The sequence below is a fragment of the Aptenodytes patagonicus genome, chromosome 7 (assembly GCF_965638725.1).
Source record: "Aptenodytes patagonicus chromosome 7, bAptPat1.pri.cur, whole genome shotgun sequence".
In the NCBI taxonomy this organism is placed as follows: domain Eukaryota; kingdom Metazoa; phylum Chordata; class Aves; order Sphenisciformes; family Spheniscidae; genus Aptenodytes; species Aptenodytes patagonicus.
The window spans coordinates 28,428,780-28,441,916 of record NC_134955.1 but is presented as its reverse complement, the minus strand read 5'-3'; the positions used below and the strand labels follow the sequence as shown (position 1 = coordinate 28,441,916).

The window sequence follows — 13,137 nt, the reverse complement described above, 5'->3', positions numbered from 1 at the left end:
GCCCGGGGGCACCAAGTAAGTTCCTTCTCTGCAAATCAAAAACACAGAAGACCAGAAAATGGAGCCGAACAACTAAACGCCAGGAAGCGGGGAAATCGGGCTCTATTTAACTGCTGCTCTTGGTTACAGCCAACTTCAGGCTGCTTGGAAAAACAGCACACACACATCACTGGCACAAACTTAACAGGAGAAAACAAAGAGACAACAGGGGTCAAACTGGGGGTGGCAAGTAGGAGAAGGATGCAAGGCTGGGTCCCCACCCCCTACCAGAGAGTCGGATCAATTATCCTTGAATACTAACAAGATTTCTGATTAAAGAACTGCTGCTATGCAATAGAAACAGAAAGCTCCAGCAGCCGGGAGGGGCTGTCAGGCAGTAACAAAGAGACACAGAAGACTATGCCCTGCTAGGGCATATAGAGGAAGTCACCATACTGGTAGCCAGGAGAGGGGTCTCCCCTGCCTGGAGTCATGATAAAGTCTCACTGCTGGTAAATTTAACTCCAGGAGTAAAACTTCACCTTGACGCTACAGAATATGGGGTCTGTTTTCCGGCAAACATGTTCTCTGCTGGAAGCTTTGCTCGACAACATGTCTTTAAACAACCTCATCACTATAGTATAGGGAGGTGAATTTTATTCTCATCCTAACCCATTCAGGGGAAATAGCTGGTGCTTCTTAGTTCCGAGTACTGCAACATCAAAAAGTTGCTATCAACATAAAAGAGCTCAAGAAACAAGAGTCTACACTGTCTTCTGTCATACACTTTTTGACAAAACTGCAATTTGCAGTACAAACATTTAATATGCGTATACAATACTGTCCATTAATCTTAATGGTTTGTGACTTGCTGACTGGTGGCTAAATACAGAAAAATCTAATGACCTAAGAAGAACCTCATGAAAAACAGAAGCTTCTGTTACTACTTTTCACAACCCAAAGTTGCACAAGCATTAAGCATCCTGCTATAGGCATGTATCTCATACCATCAGAATCGGGCTCCTGACTGTTCAATCCTCTCTTTTCTTTTTCTTCTATTTTAAACAACAAACATAATTCCCTGATATGAGGAGTTGCAGTCATCCACAATTTAGCAAGGCAAAAGCCCACAAACATCAGCTCCATTTGATGTTAATAAAGTCTTTATGAAAACTTATTTTCTTGCCCTCGCGTAGTGAGTCTCCCTTCATCTAGGCTCGCAGCAGCCAAGAAGGAGTTCTGCTCCTCGCAGAAACACTGACTGCAGCTCAAGAGTCTCTCAGACTAAATAGACAGGCTGGAATACTTCAGCATTTAACAGGCAGTTCTGCATAACAGAGGCAAAAAAACGCCTGGAAAGCTGAAAAATCTGAACACAAACTCACCCACAACAGGATGGCAGCCAAATACTCGCAATGTAACAGTCCCAGAGCAACCAGATACACAGCATGAATAAACCACAAGTCTACGGAATCACAAGCCCCTGGATCCATATAGTTACTACCTTTATTACAGGGAAATCGAAATCTACAGGGAAGATGATACAGAAAGAAGAGATTCAAGAAGCATTACAGTGCCCGGTCTTCATGCAGAATAGACAACAAAATCCCATAGAAGAGTAATACCTAACATAACAGCCATAGCAAAGAACCACAGGCACTACAGACGGAAAAAGCAAGAGCCTAACCGTCAAGCACATTAGATTCATGAACGACAATTACAATTAGCGTTCTCTGCCATGATTTGTGTGAAACACGGACAGCCACTAAATACAGTATGCCAATTAACAGAGTGGGTTTGCTGCATGCCAGAGCTCCAGATCTGGATGTTGTATCAGGTAAAGCCAGACATCTTAAAAGATGGTCAGTTTAAGTGTGCATGCGTGTGTGTCTTTATCACCTTACTACATAAACCCCTTTGAGATAACATCACAAACAGCTAAGGTAGAAATAACAGAGAACTAGAGAAATAAAGTGTCCACTTTTCTTATATGCCTCTTTTAACAACACTTTACTTGCCAATTCACCCCTTCCAACGGAGAGTCAGTAAAATTTCTGCGGTTTTAGGAATCTTTTGATCAGTAAGAGAAACAGAAGTATTATTAAAAAGAGAAATAGCCACAAAAGTTACAAGCAGCAGAGGAATTCAACGAAGGTGTAGGACGTGCACTTACTTTTTAAACCTATTTTTAAAACCTTGACTGGTTTTCAAGATAACATCTCTTTATCAGCTTTTATAAGTGTTATGAAGCATACATTCTATTGTGTTCAATGGTAAGTTGCATTCTAGAGCAAATGGAGTTGGCCTTGGGCAAGACAATTTCTACTTCACTTCCCACATTTACAAAACAAGGATAATATTTGCCTATTTCACAAGAGTGCAGGAAGATTCAAGAGGACTATCAGGCTACAGATCATTCTCACAGAATGAATGTTTTAATTATTTTTTTAATGTTAATTTCACCAGTCTGGAGAACTACAGGGTTTTTAGGAGTAAAAACAAAATACAAATCAGTTCAATTTCTTTTCCTATTTAACATACAGCAAGTATTGCCTTCTGGTTTGAACTACAAACAACTGGATAATGTCTATATCCAACCACATTTTCTTCTGTAACTTCAACTTGGAGAAACAGCTCCAAGTTTTCTGAAATCCCATTTTGTGGCCCACATGAACAGAATATCCCTCTTCAAGGTTCACAAGACACTCTGGAAATGCAGGCACTTTACGTAACTAAGCACCTATTAATTTGGTTGCTGCATACACCCACACTCCCAGGATGCAAGAAGGTATTCTCTATTGCAGAAAGCAGCACTAAAGCACACAACTGAAAGCTTTTGGAAAGAGAACATAAAAGAAAATTGCTTATCTACACTAAATAAATGAAACTATAATGTTAACTTCATACTGGAAGATTTATGCTTTATGCTTTTTCGCTAATTCTACCATGTTTTAGTAGACACAGAATTGTTTTAAAAAAACAACAAAAACAAAATAAAGCAAAACAAAAAAAACGAACGCCGCCACTTGTCAGCCTCCTGCAGCATCTTACTCTTAATTTTAGAAGAGTGGGGATGTCACTTAGTGCCTTCACGACTTTGACAAAAAGAAACAGTCAAGATAATTCAGGGTGATCATGAGATCTGTGAATATCATCCAAACTGATCAACAGTAAACCCAGGTACCCTCAGCACACCCAAGAACATCATTATCAGCTCTAAGTTGACAACAGGAAAACGGGCGTTTTGCACTTGGTTGAGAGCTGTAGAACCAATAGCAATGCCAAGCACACCTAGCAGAGATTGCGATTCCCACTGCAAACTATACATCTATAGACGTATCGCATTCAGGTTTCTGGCTCTAAAATGTAGTCAAGATGTTTGCGGAGTGAAGCACTGATATTAGCCATACATTTTTCTGGCAGAGCTCCAGGAGCCAGAATGGCAAGCACATCACCCAGACAGGTTCTGTGACATTCTGTATTTATACTAACACAGACCATCATAACATCAGGCCCTTCTTCATCACCACGCACCAGCAGCACGTGCCATTAGCTTTAAGTTCTCTCTATATACCCATTTTAACCTGCAACACCCTTTTCCAAGAGCTCAAGATACTTGCAGACCTCTCTTTTTTTTTTTTGGCACAGACTTCTCCAGTTTTAACTGCCACTATCCACTAAAAGATGGTCAAAGGTCAATCTTGCAGACTTGTTCGCTTTACCTGCTCCTGTACTGAGGTACGGTGGTAAATGACCAAGTGCTTCTAACAATTTACCTGTTTGGCATCACAAGTTCTGTGGCTGTGGATGCTTTATGACAGTTAAGCTGTACACCGTCCCTGCAGGTAATTCTAAGGGCCTGTCCTGGTTTCGGCTGCGATAGAGTTAATTTTCTTCCTAGTAGCTGGTACAGTGCTGTGTTCTGGATTTAGTATGAGAATAATGTTGATAACACACTGATGCTTTAGTTGTTGCTAAATAGCGCTTACACTAGTCAAGGACTTTTCAGCTTCTAAAGCCCTGCCAGTGAGAAGCTGGGAGGGGGCACAGCCAGGACAGCTGACCCAAACTGGCCAAAGGGCTATTCCATACCATACGACGTCATGCTCAGTATATGAACTGGGGGGAGTTGGCTGGGGGGCGGTGACCACTGCTTGGGAACTGGCTGGGCATTGGTCGGCAGGTGGTGAGCAATTGGATTGTGCATCACTTACTTTGTGTATTATCGTTATTAGTAGTATTATTATTATTTTCCCTTCCTTTTCTGTCCTATTAAACTGTCTTTATCTCAACCCATGAATTTTACTTTTTTTTTCCCTGATTCTCTCCCCCATCCCACTGGGCAGGGGCTGGAATTGAGCGAATGGCTGTGTGGTGTTTAGCTGCCTGCTGGGTTAAACCGTAACAGGGACAACGGTGAAAAATTTCTAGCTAAGAGGAGGAACACCAACTCATCACAAACTTTGGCATCTTCTCTGCCACCTCCATCCTGACACCTTTTCATGTTTTTCCTTGCTTCAAATAGGAAAAAAATTTTTCACGAATTGTGTTCTTATTGCAAAGCGTATCTTCCCATGAATGAAAGAGGATACTCACTTCTGGAAGCAGTTGGCACATCCAATCATAAACTCACATTCATTTGAGAAGAGGATACAGGAAAGTGCACTGATGGGAGAGCTACTTGAAAGAGAGGCAAACTGCCGTAAAAAGTGTCCTGGAGACATCAAGGCACAACCACCTACGAGCAAACCTGCACTTTACAATCAGACATCCCCCACATGGCTGTTAACAGCCCAGACACATTAACTAGGAGCACCTGGGTAACAGCCAAAATAAAACACATCCAGATCTGCACCTACACTAAGATCTGTGCTTTAGATCCTTCTCGCTCCTAGACTGCAGCTAAGTAACTGTGTGGCACTTGGAACTTAAGAGTACTTCTGGTTTCTAAAAAGCAGATTTTGTAATATACAGAACTGCAGCCCTCTACTCAGCCTTCCCAAGCTGGTTTAGCACCTTCTTCAAAGCTGCCTGCAATTAGGCTTCTTGTTAGAAAAGAAATAATATTACTTGAAACCCAAACCCCATGTGAATGTGCCCCAGAGGCAATACTTGTAGGATGATGGAGGTCAGCAGCACTACTGCAAATGCTTCCTGTAATTTCAGAGTAGCATAGGAGAAAACGGATGGGTGAAATTATACAGCAGCTGCCAAAGGAGTGAAGGGAAAGAAATGAGGTATATATCTCCTCCTCGCACCCCTCCCCCAAAAGCCTTCCAACTCTTTATAAACAATTCCGCGAAGCGTTTAGGTGTTTTCTCCTCCACCGGGCGCACTTGTAAAATAAAGCACTACTGCACAAGAGGAAGAAACAGCAATTGCTTTCCAGTTGATAGAGCAACCACAGAGATAAGTTTTCACCGGCGAGACTTTCATGGAACTGATTCCCTGCTCGCTAAGACTGCGGCGAACCCCTCCCTTCGCCACTATTTTTGGTGCCACTCCTGCCCTGGCCCCACTCTGCCAGGGCGCTGCGGAAGGACTCCCAGTCCCCGCCGAGGAGAGGCAGGTAGCCCGGGGCGCCGCCGCGGAGCCGGGCTGTACCTTTAAGGGGCCCGTCGCGGCGGGTACGCGGCTGCATTCCTGCTCCGGAGCGGCGGCTGTCCCGACACGCCGGGCACGGCAGCCTCCGAGGCAACCTGCGCGCCCGCCCCGGCCCGGCGCGCCGCTCGCACCGCGGGAACAAAGCCCGCGCCCGCCGCCGCCAAACTTCCGCGGGGGGCAGCGGCCGCGTGGGCGGCGGGGACCCTCCGCTGCCGCCCGGCCAGGGCAGCGCCGCCCCAGGACCCGCGCCCCGGCCTGCCGGGGGACTCCGCCGGCTCCGGCCCGCCGCGCCGGGGCACGGGGAAGGCGAGAGCCCCGCGTCCGGGCGCGGGACGGGGCACGGACCTTTGTCCCGCGGCGGGGCGGGGCAGGGCTCCCCGCCCGGCGGGCGCGGGCAGGTGAGCGGCGCGGCAGGGCAGGGCTCCCCGCCCGGGCAAGGCTCCGCGCCGTCGAGCCCGGGACGGCGGCCGGGCCCCCCGCGCCGTCGCGGGGCAGAGGGCGCCGCGGCAGCCGCTTACCTCTGGCGCGGAGCAGCGCTCCCAGCAGCAGCAGCAAGAGCTGCGGAGGCGCGGGCAAGAGGCAGCCCCCGCCGCGCCGCCTCATGGTGGCAGCGCCCCGGCCCCGCGCCCGGGCCGCCCGCAGCGACGTCCCGGGCTCCTCCTGAGCGCAGCACCCCGGCCCGGCCGCCGCCCGCTACCTCCGCAGCCGCGGCAGCTCCGGGGCTGGGGGCTCGCTCCCCGCTCCGCCCGGCCCCGGCCCCGGCCCCGGCCCAGGCCCGGCCCCGGAGGAGGAGCCCCGCCAGGGCAGCCCCCGCCCCGCTCCCCCCAGTGCCGAGGTACTTCGCAAACTTTCGGCGCAGCAGAGGCGGCCCCGGGGCCGGGGCCCCGCAGCGAGACACCCCCCCCCCCCCCCCGCTTCACCACCCCCTAGGGCCGCCGCCCGGCACCTCGGCGAGACCCCCGGGCTCGCCCCGCGCCCCCGGCCCCCCTCCGCCCTCGCCGCGGGTGCGGCTCCCCCTCTGCGGGCGGAGAAGCCCTTCCTAAAGCGGCCCCGGTGCTCGGGGCTCTCGCCGTCAGTGTCGGCTCTCACTGTCCCAGATCCCGCAGCGCCGCCAAGGAGCACCGCTCCGGGCTCTCGGCTGCCCGGTATCCTCCTGAGCGGCTGAGCGGTTCCCCCGTGCGTTGCCACCGCTTCCCGGCTTGTGCCGGCTGTCTGTACATGGCAAATGGCAGAGTCCCTTCTCCCTGTCCCATCCCCGTTTGCCAAACACCCTTCAGAAACTGAAACCCTCGTTCCCGAGCTCTTTGCCCAGCATACATGTTGCTGTCTAGGAGAAACATATGATTTTTTTCCTTCCGTTCATTGCAAGTGTTCTGATACTTGCTGTTTTCCTTAGAGCCGCAGTGTCCGGAGACAGCTGATTATGTATGAATCTCGGATACCCTAAAAAAAGAGCTAGGGTCGTTGCCTGTAGGAGTAGAAATTAACACTTGGACAACTGTCTTATCTGCTTTCTGCTCTCTGCTGCATTTAAAAGCAGGCAGGTTTTCACTGGACATCATCATTAAAGCCAGTTTTATGATCCTCTGTAGCATGATTTGACATTTTAATACATAGGGTTGGCAATGCAAGAAACTGTTGTTAAATAATTAATCTCAGCTGATTTCAAAGTATTAACTTGAATGGAAAGCCGATTCAGATAGTCCAAACCCTGGACCACAGGGGAGGATGGGAATTTTGTCAAATTGACACCAAAGGGCCAGTGATAGGAACGGTCTTATTTAAAGCCTTCGCACAGATGAATCCAGAGGAAGCTGCAATTAATCCTCTCCTTTAAAGAATCACAGGAGCAAGTAAACAGCACAGCATGTGATTGAGACAATTCTGCCACTCCTATTAATTACACGTAAAATAGTGAAGACAAGGGACATTATTAAAAACGTCAACATGAAATTAAAGCAGAGACTGACTCGACAAATTGAGCTCAATGTAAAGCAGAAAATAATCCAACACAGAGCTTCACTGAGGAGAACTCCCAAGAGCAGGAACACCATAAGAAACAGTAAGCAGCAAACCATGCATAAATTTACAATATATGGCCCCCAAAATTTAAAAAATGGAGACTTTTCCCTTTATGTGCAAAATCACTGCTTCAAGATAGGAATAGATCCACTTTACATAGCATGAGTGCAGTAGCATGTAGACTATGGCATTGAATTCTACCCATTTGATAGGCAAAGTGTACAAAGTTGCAGAAGAGTAACAATAAATACAGGTAGCCAGGAGGGATTGATTGAGGTAGATTAAAAAACCTCTCTATGCTAACATTGACTTGGAAGCAGTGACGGAATGAGGCATGGAAAGAATTTGCAATTATTGTAAAGGACTAAACTCCAAGATACCAGAGTTTAAGATGATTGAAGTGGAAGAGTTGGGAACAGTGGGTTGAAGTTAGGGGAGAGAAAACGTTAACATCACTCTGACTGGGGGTTGGCTGACTGGCTAGCATGCAAAACCCTTACTGCATCCCCCTAAAATACAGGGCAACATAACCAAAATTCATTTAAGTTTATATTCTCTACTGAGGCTAGATCCTCAGGTAGTATAAATCAGAGGAGCCCTGCTGACTTCAGGCTCACAGAAGCTTGTAAGAAGTTTAGATGCCGAAGTACTGAACGTGATAAAGCACAGACACAGGGCCCAGAACTTCCTGATAATTATATACTTAGGTCATGGAACAGTCTTCCAGCAGTTGAGATGAGTATTTTCCTGTGTTTGAAACAAAAGCCTCTTGAAAAATATTGTCCTAAACACAAATAAATTCACTCGTTAGCTCTTCAGTCCTTCTCTCCCCAGGGAACAAATTACTTTACCCACTTGTGTTTGTTAAAGTGTGTTTACTAGTCCTCTGCATCTTGCACTGCATTCTGGCAAATCACTTTCCTCTCCAAGCTCAACTTCCCTATAATTATATCTCTGTCTTATAAATCATTTTGAAATCCCCTGGTGAAATGTTAGAGGAGCACATAGTATTGTCTTTCACAACGATCTCCTAAACAGGTTGCAGTTGAGCAGACGGAAACTTACATTACAAACCTCTCAGTTACCTACCTGTTGATATAATACTATGAATATAGCCCTGACTCCGTGTGCGATCTTGGGGGGATAATTGTAAAGTAGATTTATGCAGTGTAAAATGGGTATTTTTGCTGAAAGAAAACTAGAAGGGTTGCTAAATAATGCCAGTAAAATTGAACCATATGCTTAGGACTTGCCTCATTCAGACCAAATCACTTTAAAAAAGACTATGTAAATATCAGAATGCACTTCAGCCCATGCAGAAGGTAGGTACTTGCTTTTACCCACAGCTATGAGGGAGGAACATTATTAAGTAACTTGTAGTAATTTATAGATCACTGATAAGTGATATATAACACAAGTATTGTAAGAAAGGTGAGAAAGAAGTAATTAAAATATAATTAACAATTAATTTATATGACAACATGCTTGATAAAAAACCCACACCAGCCATTATAAAGGGAGCAAGGAGAAGATTATTATCATAATAACCATTTTGGGACATAATTCTCCCCCCCTGTTCCAAACAGACACATTAGAGAAATAAACCAATCCAATGACAGAAAATAACTACTATGAAATAATACTAAAAGTTAACATCATTTTCAGAGTGATTTTAAATAGCAACCCTGTGCCAAGAAAAACAGAACCAAGGACATGGTGTCATTGGAAAAAGAAGAAAGAAAGGAACCAGAACAAGGTAGGATTACTAGAGAAAATACACTTTAACTATTTTAAAACCGCAAAGACCTTAAGAAGAGGTTAAAAAAAAAAAAGAAAAAAAAAGACAAAAATGGGACGGGCCATTTTGGTCTTAGCTGTCAAAGTATTTTTAACACATTCAAATGGGCCCTTCCTTGGGAAGATGCTTCTCCACCATATGGAATGTTGATCTGCTTGAGGGTAGGAAGGCTCTGCAGAGGGACCTGGACAGGCTGGATCGATGGGCCCAGGCCAACTGTATGAGGTTCAACAAGGCCAAGTGCCTATGCTCATAGATGTCATATGCTCCCAGACGGAGCTCACACGCAAGCATGCAGCTGTCCAGGTCTCTGGCTGCAGGGAGTGCCTGAGCCTGTCAGCTGTGCCGGAGGGCAGCAGAGACACCACCTGTGTGCGGTGTGACCAGGTGGATGATCTGCTCGGCCTGGTGGCAGAGCTGAAGGAGGAGGTGGAAAGGTTGAGGAGTATCCGGGAGTGTGAGAGGGAGATAGATTGGTGGAGCCGCACCCTACCATCCCTGAGGCAGAGGCAGCAGAAGGAGGCTCCGCGAGAAGCAGAGGACCCCCTGCCTTCTTGCCACCAGGTAGAAAGAGGGGACCTAAGCGACGGGGGGGGATGGAAACGGGTCCCTGCTCGGCATGCCAGGCAAACCCCTGCCCGGCCTCCCTCACCTTCCCGGTTGCCTTTACACAACAGATATGGGGCCCTGGAACTTGAGGGCGAGGCAAGCGAGGACGTAGATGAAGGTCCATCCGGGGGGTCGCCTAGGGTGAGGCAGTCAGCCCCACGCATTACGACTGCCGCTGCTAAGAAAAAAAGGAGGGTAATTGTCATAGGCGATTCCCTTCTGAGGGGAACAGAGGGCCCGATATGCCGACCGGACCCGTCCCACAGGGAAGTCTGCTGCCTCCCTGGGGCCCGGGTCAGAGACATCACTAGGAAGCTCCCTGGTTTAGTACGGCCTTCTGATTACTACCCGCTGCTGGTTATACAGGCTGGCAGTGATGAGGTTGTGGAGAGAAGTCCTGCAGCGATCAAAAGGGACTTCAGGGCACTGGGGCGACTGGTTCAAGGATCGGGAGCACAGGTAGTGTTTTCCTCTATCCCTGCAGTGGCAGGGAAGGATACCGAAAGGAGCAGGAAAACACACCTGATCAACGCGTGGCTCAGGGGCTGGTGCCGTCGGAGGAATTTTGGCTTTTTTGATCATGGGGAGGTTTACATGGCACCGGGCCTGCTGGTGACAGACGGAGTCCAGCTGTCTCACAAGGGAAAAAGGATCATGGCTCATGAATTGGCAGGGCTCATTGAGAGGGCTTTAAACTAGGTTCGAAGGGGGAAGGGGATAAAACCAGGCTCGCTAGAGATGAGCCGAGGGGTGGCGTGCCGATGCCGGGGGCGAAATCGATAGCCCAGCTCAAGTGCATATACACCAATGCACGCAGCATGGGCGGCAAGCAGGAGGAGCTGGAAGCCATTGTGCAGCGGGAGAGATATGACTTAGTCGCCCTCACAGAAACATGGTGGGGTGACTCTCACGACTGGAGTGCTGCAATGGATGGCTACAGACTCTTCAGAAGGGACAGGCGAGGAAGGAGAGGCGGTGGGGTGGCCCTGTATGTTAGGGAGTGTTTTGATTGTATAGAGCTCAACGATTGTGATGATGGTACGGTTGAGTGTCTATGGGTAAGGATGAGGGGGAAGGCCAACGAGGCAGATATCCTGCTGGGAGTCTGTTATAGACCACCCAACCAGGATGAAGGGGCGGATGAAGCGTTCTATAAGCGGCTGGCACAAGTCTCTCAATCGCTAGCCCTTGTTCTCGTGGGGGACTTCAACTTCCCGGATGTCTGCTGGAAATACAACACGGCAGAGAGGAAGCAGTCTAGGAGGTTCCTGGAGTGTGTGGAAGACAACTTCCTGACACAGCTGGTAAGTGAGCCTACCAGGGGAGGTGCCTCGCTCGACCTGCTGTTTACCAACAGAGAAGGACTGGTGGGAGATGTGGTGGTCGGAGGCCGTCTTGGGCTTAGCGACCATGAAATGATAGAATTCTCGCTTCTTGGTGAAGTAAGGAGGGGGGGCAGCAAAACTGCAACCATGGACTTCCGGAGGGCGGACTTTGGCCTGTTCAGGACGCTGGTTGAGAGAGTCCCCTGGGAGACGGTCCTGAAGGGCAAAGGGGTCCAGGAAGGCTGGACGATCTTCAAGAAGGAAGTCTTAAAGGCACAGGAGCAGGCTGTCCCTGTACGCCGTAAGAAGAATGGGCGGAGAAGACGACCGGCCTGGCTGAACGGGGAGCTCTTGCTGGGACTCAGGAAAAAAAGGAGAGTTTACCGCTTGTGGAAGAAGGGGCAGGCGACTCAAGAAGAGTACAGGGATCTCGTTAGGTCGTGCAGAGAGGAAATGAGAAAGGCAAAAGCCCAGCTAGAACGCAATCTGGCCGCTGTCGTTAAAGACAACAAAAAAAGTTTTTACAGATATATTAATGACAAGAAGAGAGCCAAGGAGAATCTCCATCCTTTTTTGGATGCAAGGGGGAACATTGTCACTGAGGATGAGGAAAAGGCTGAGGTACTCAATGCCTTCTTTGCCTCAGTCTTTAACAGGCAGACCAGTTATCCTCAGGGTACTCGGCCCCCCGAGCTGGAAGACGGGGACGGCGAGCAGGATGAACCCCCCGTAATCCAGGAGGAAGCAGTCAATGACCTGCTATGCCACCTGGACACTCACAAGTCTATGGGGCCGGATGGGATCCACCCGAGAGTGCTGAGGGAGCTGGCGGAGGTGCTCGCCAAGCCGCTCTCCATCATTTATCAGCAGTCCTGGTTAACGGGGGAGGTTCCGGAAGACTGGAGGCTTGCCAATGTGACGCCCATCCACAAGAAGGGCCGGAAGGAGGATCCGGGGAACTACAGGCCTGTCAGCCTGACCTCGGTGCCGGGGAAGATTATGGAGCGGCTCATCTTGAGGGCACTCACAAGGCATGAGCGGGACAACCAGGGGATCCGGCCTAGCCAGCACGGGTTCATGAGAGGCAGGTCCTGCTTGACCAACCTGATCTCCTTCTATGACCAGGTGACCCGCCTAGTGGATGAGGGAAAGGCTGTGGATGTGGTCTACCTGGACTTCAGCAAGGCCTTTGACACTGTCTCCCACAGCATTCTCCTAGAGAAGCTGGCGGCTCACGGCTTAGACAGGTGGACTCTGCGCTGGGTCAAAAACTGGCTGGACGGCCGGGCCCAGAGAGTTGTGGTGAATGGAGTTACATCCAGTTGGCGGCCGGTCACAAGCGGTGTTCCCCAGGGCTCAGTACTGGGGCCGGTCTTGTTTAATATCTTTATTGATGATCTGGATGAGGGGATTGAGTGCACCCTCAGTAAGTTTGCAGACGACACCAAGTTGGGTGGGAGTGTTGATCTGCTCGAGGGTAGGAAGGCTCTGCAGAGGGACCTGGACAGGCTGGATGGATGGGCCCAGGCCAACTGTATGAGGTTCAACAAGGCCAAGTGCCGGGTCCTGCACTTCGGCCACAACAACCCCATGCAGTGCTACAGGCTTGGGGAAGAGTGGCTGGAAAGCTGCCTGGCGGAAAAGGACCTGGGGGTGCTGGTCGACAGCCGGCTGAACATGAGCCGGCAGTGTGCCCAGGCGGCCAAGAAGGCCAATGGCATCCTGGCCTGTATCAGAAATAGTGTGGCCAGTAGGAGTAGGGAAGTGATCGTGCCCCTGTACTCGGCACTGGTGAGGCCG

General features: G+C 49.3%; 1 protein-coding gene across 3 annotated transcripts in view; it reads right to left on the bottom strand.

The window, feature by feature from the left end:
- Nucleotides 1-6,211, bottom strand: part of LRP4 (LDL receptor related protein 4) — an 83,802-nt gene extending 77,591 nt beyond the window's left edge. For all 3 annotated transcript variants that reach the window (XM_076344526.1, XM_076344527.1, XM_076344528.1), the window contains exon 1: nucleotides 6,102-6,211. In XM_076344526.1, the coding sequence (XP_076200641.1) occupies nucleotides 6,102-6,186 (85 nt within the window). In that variant the 5' untranslated portion in view covers nucleotides 6,187-6,211. The remainder of the gene's footprint in view (nucleotides 1-6,101) is intronic.
- Nucleotides 6,212-13,137: the final 6,926 nt, after the last annotated feature.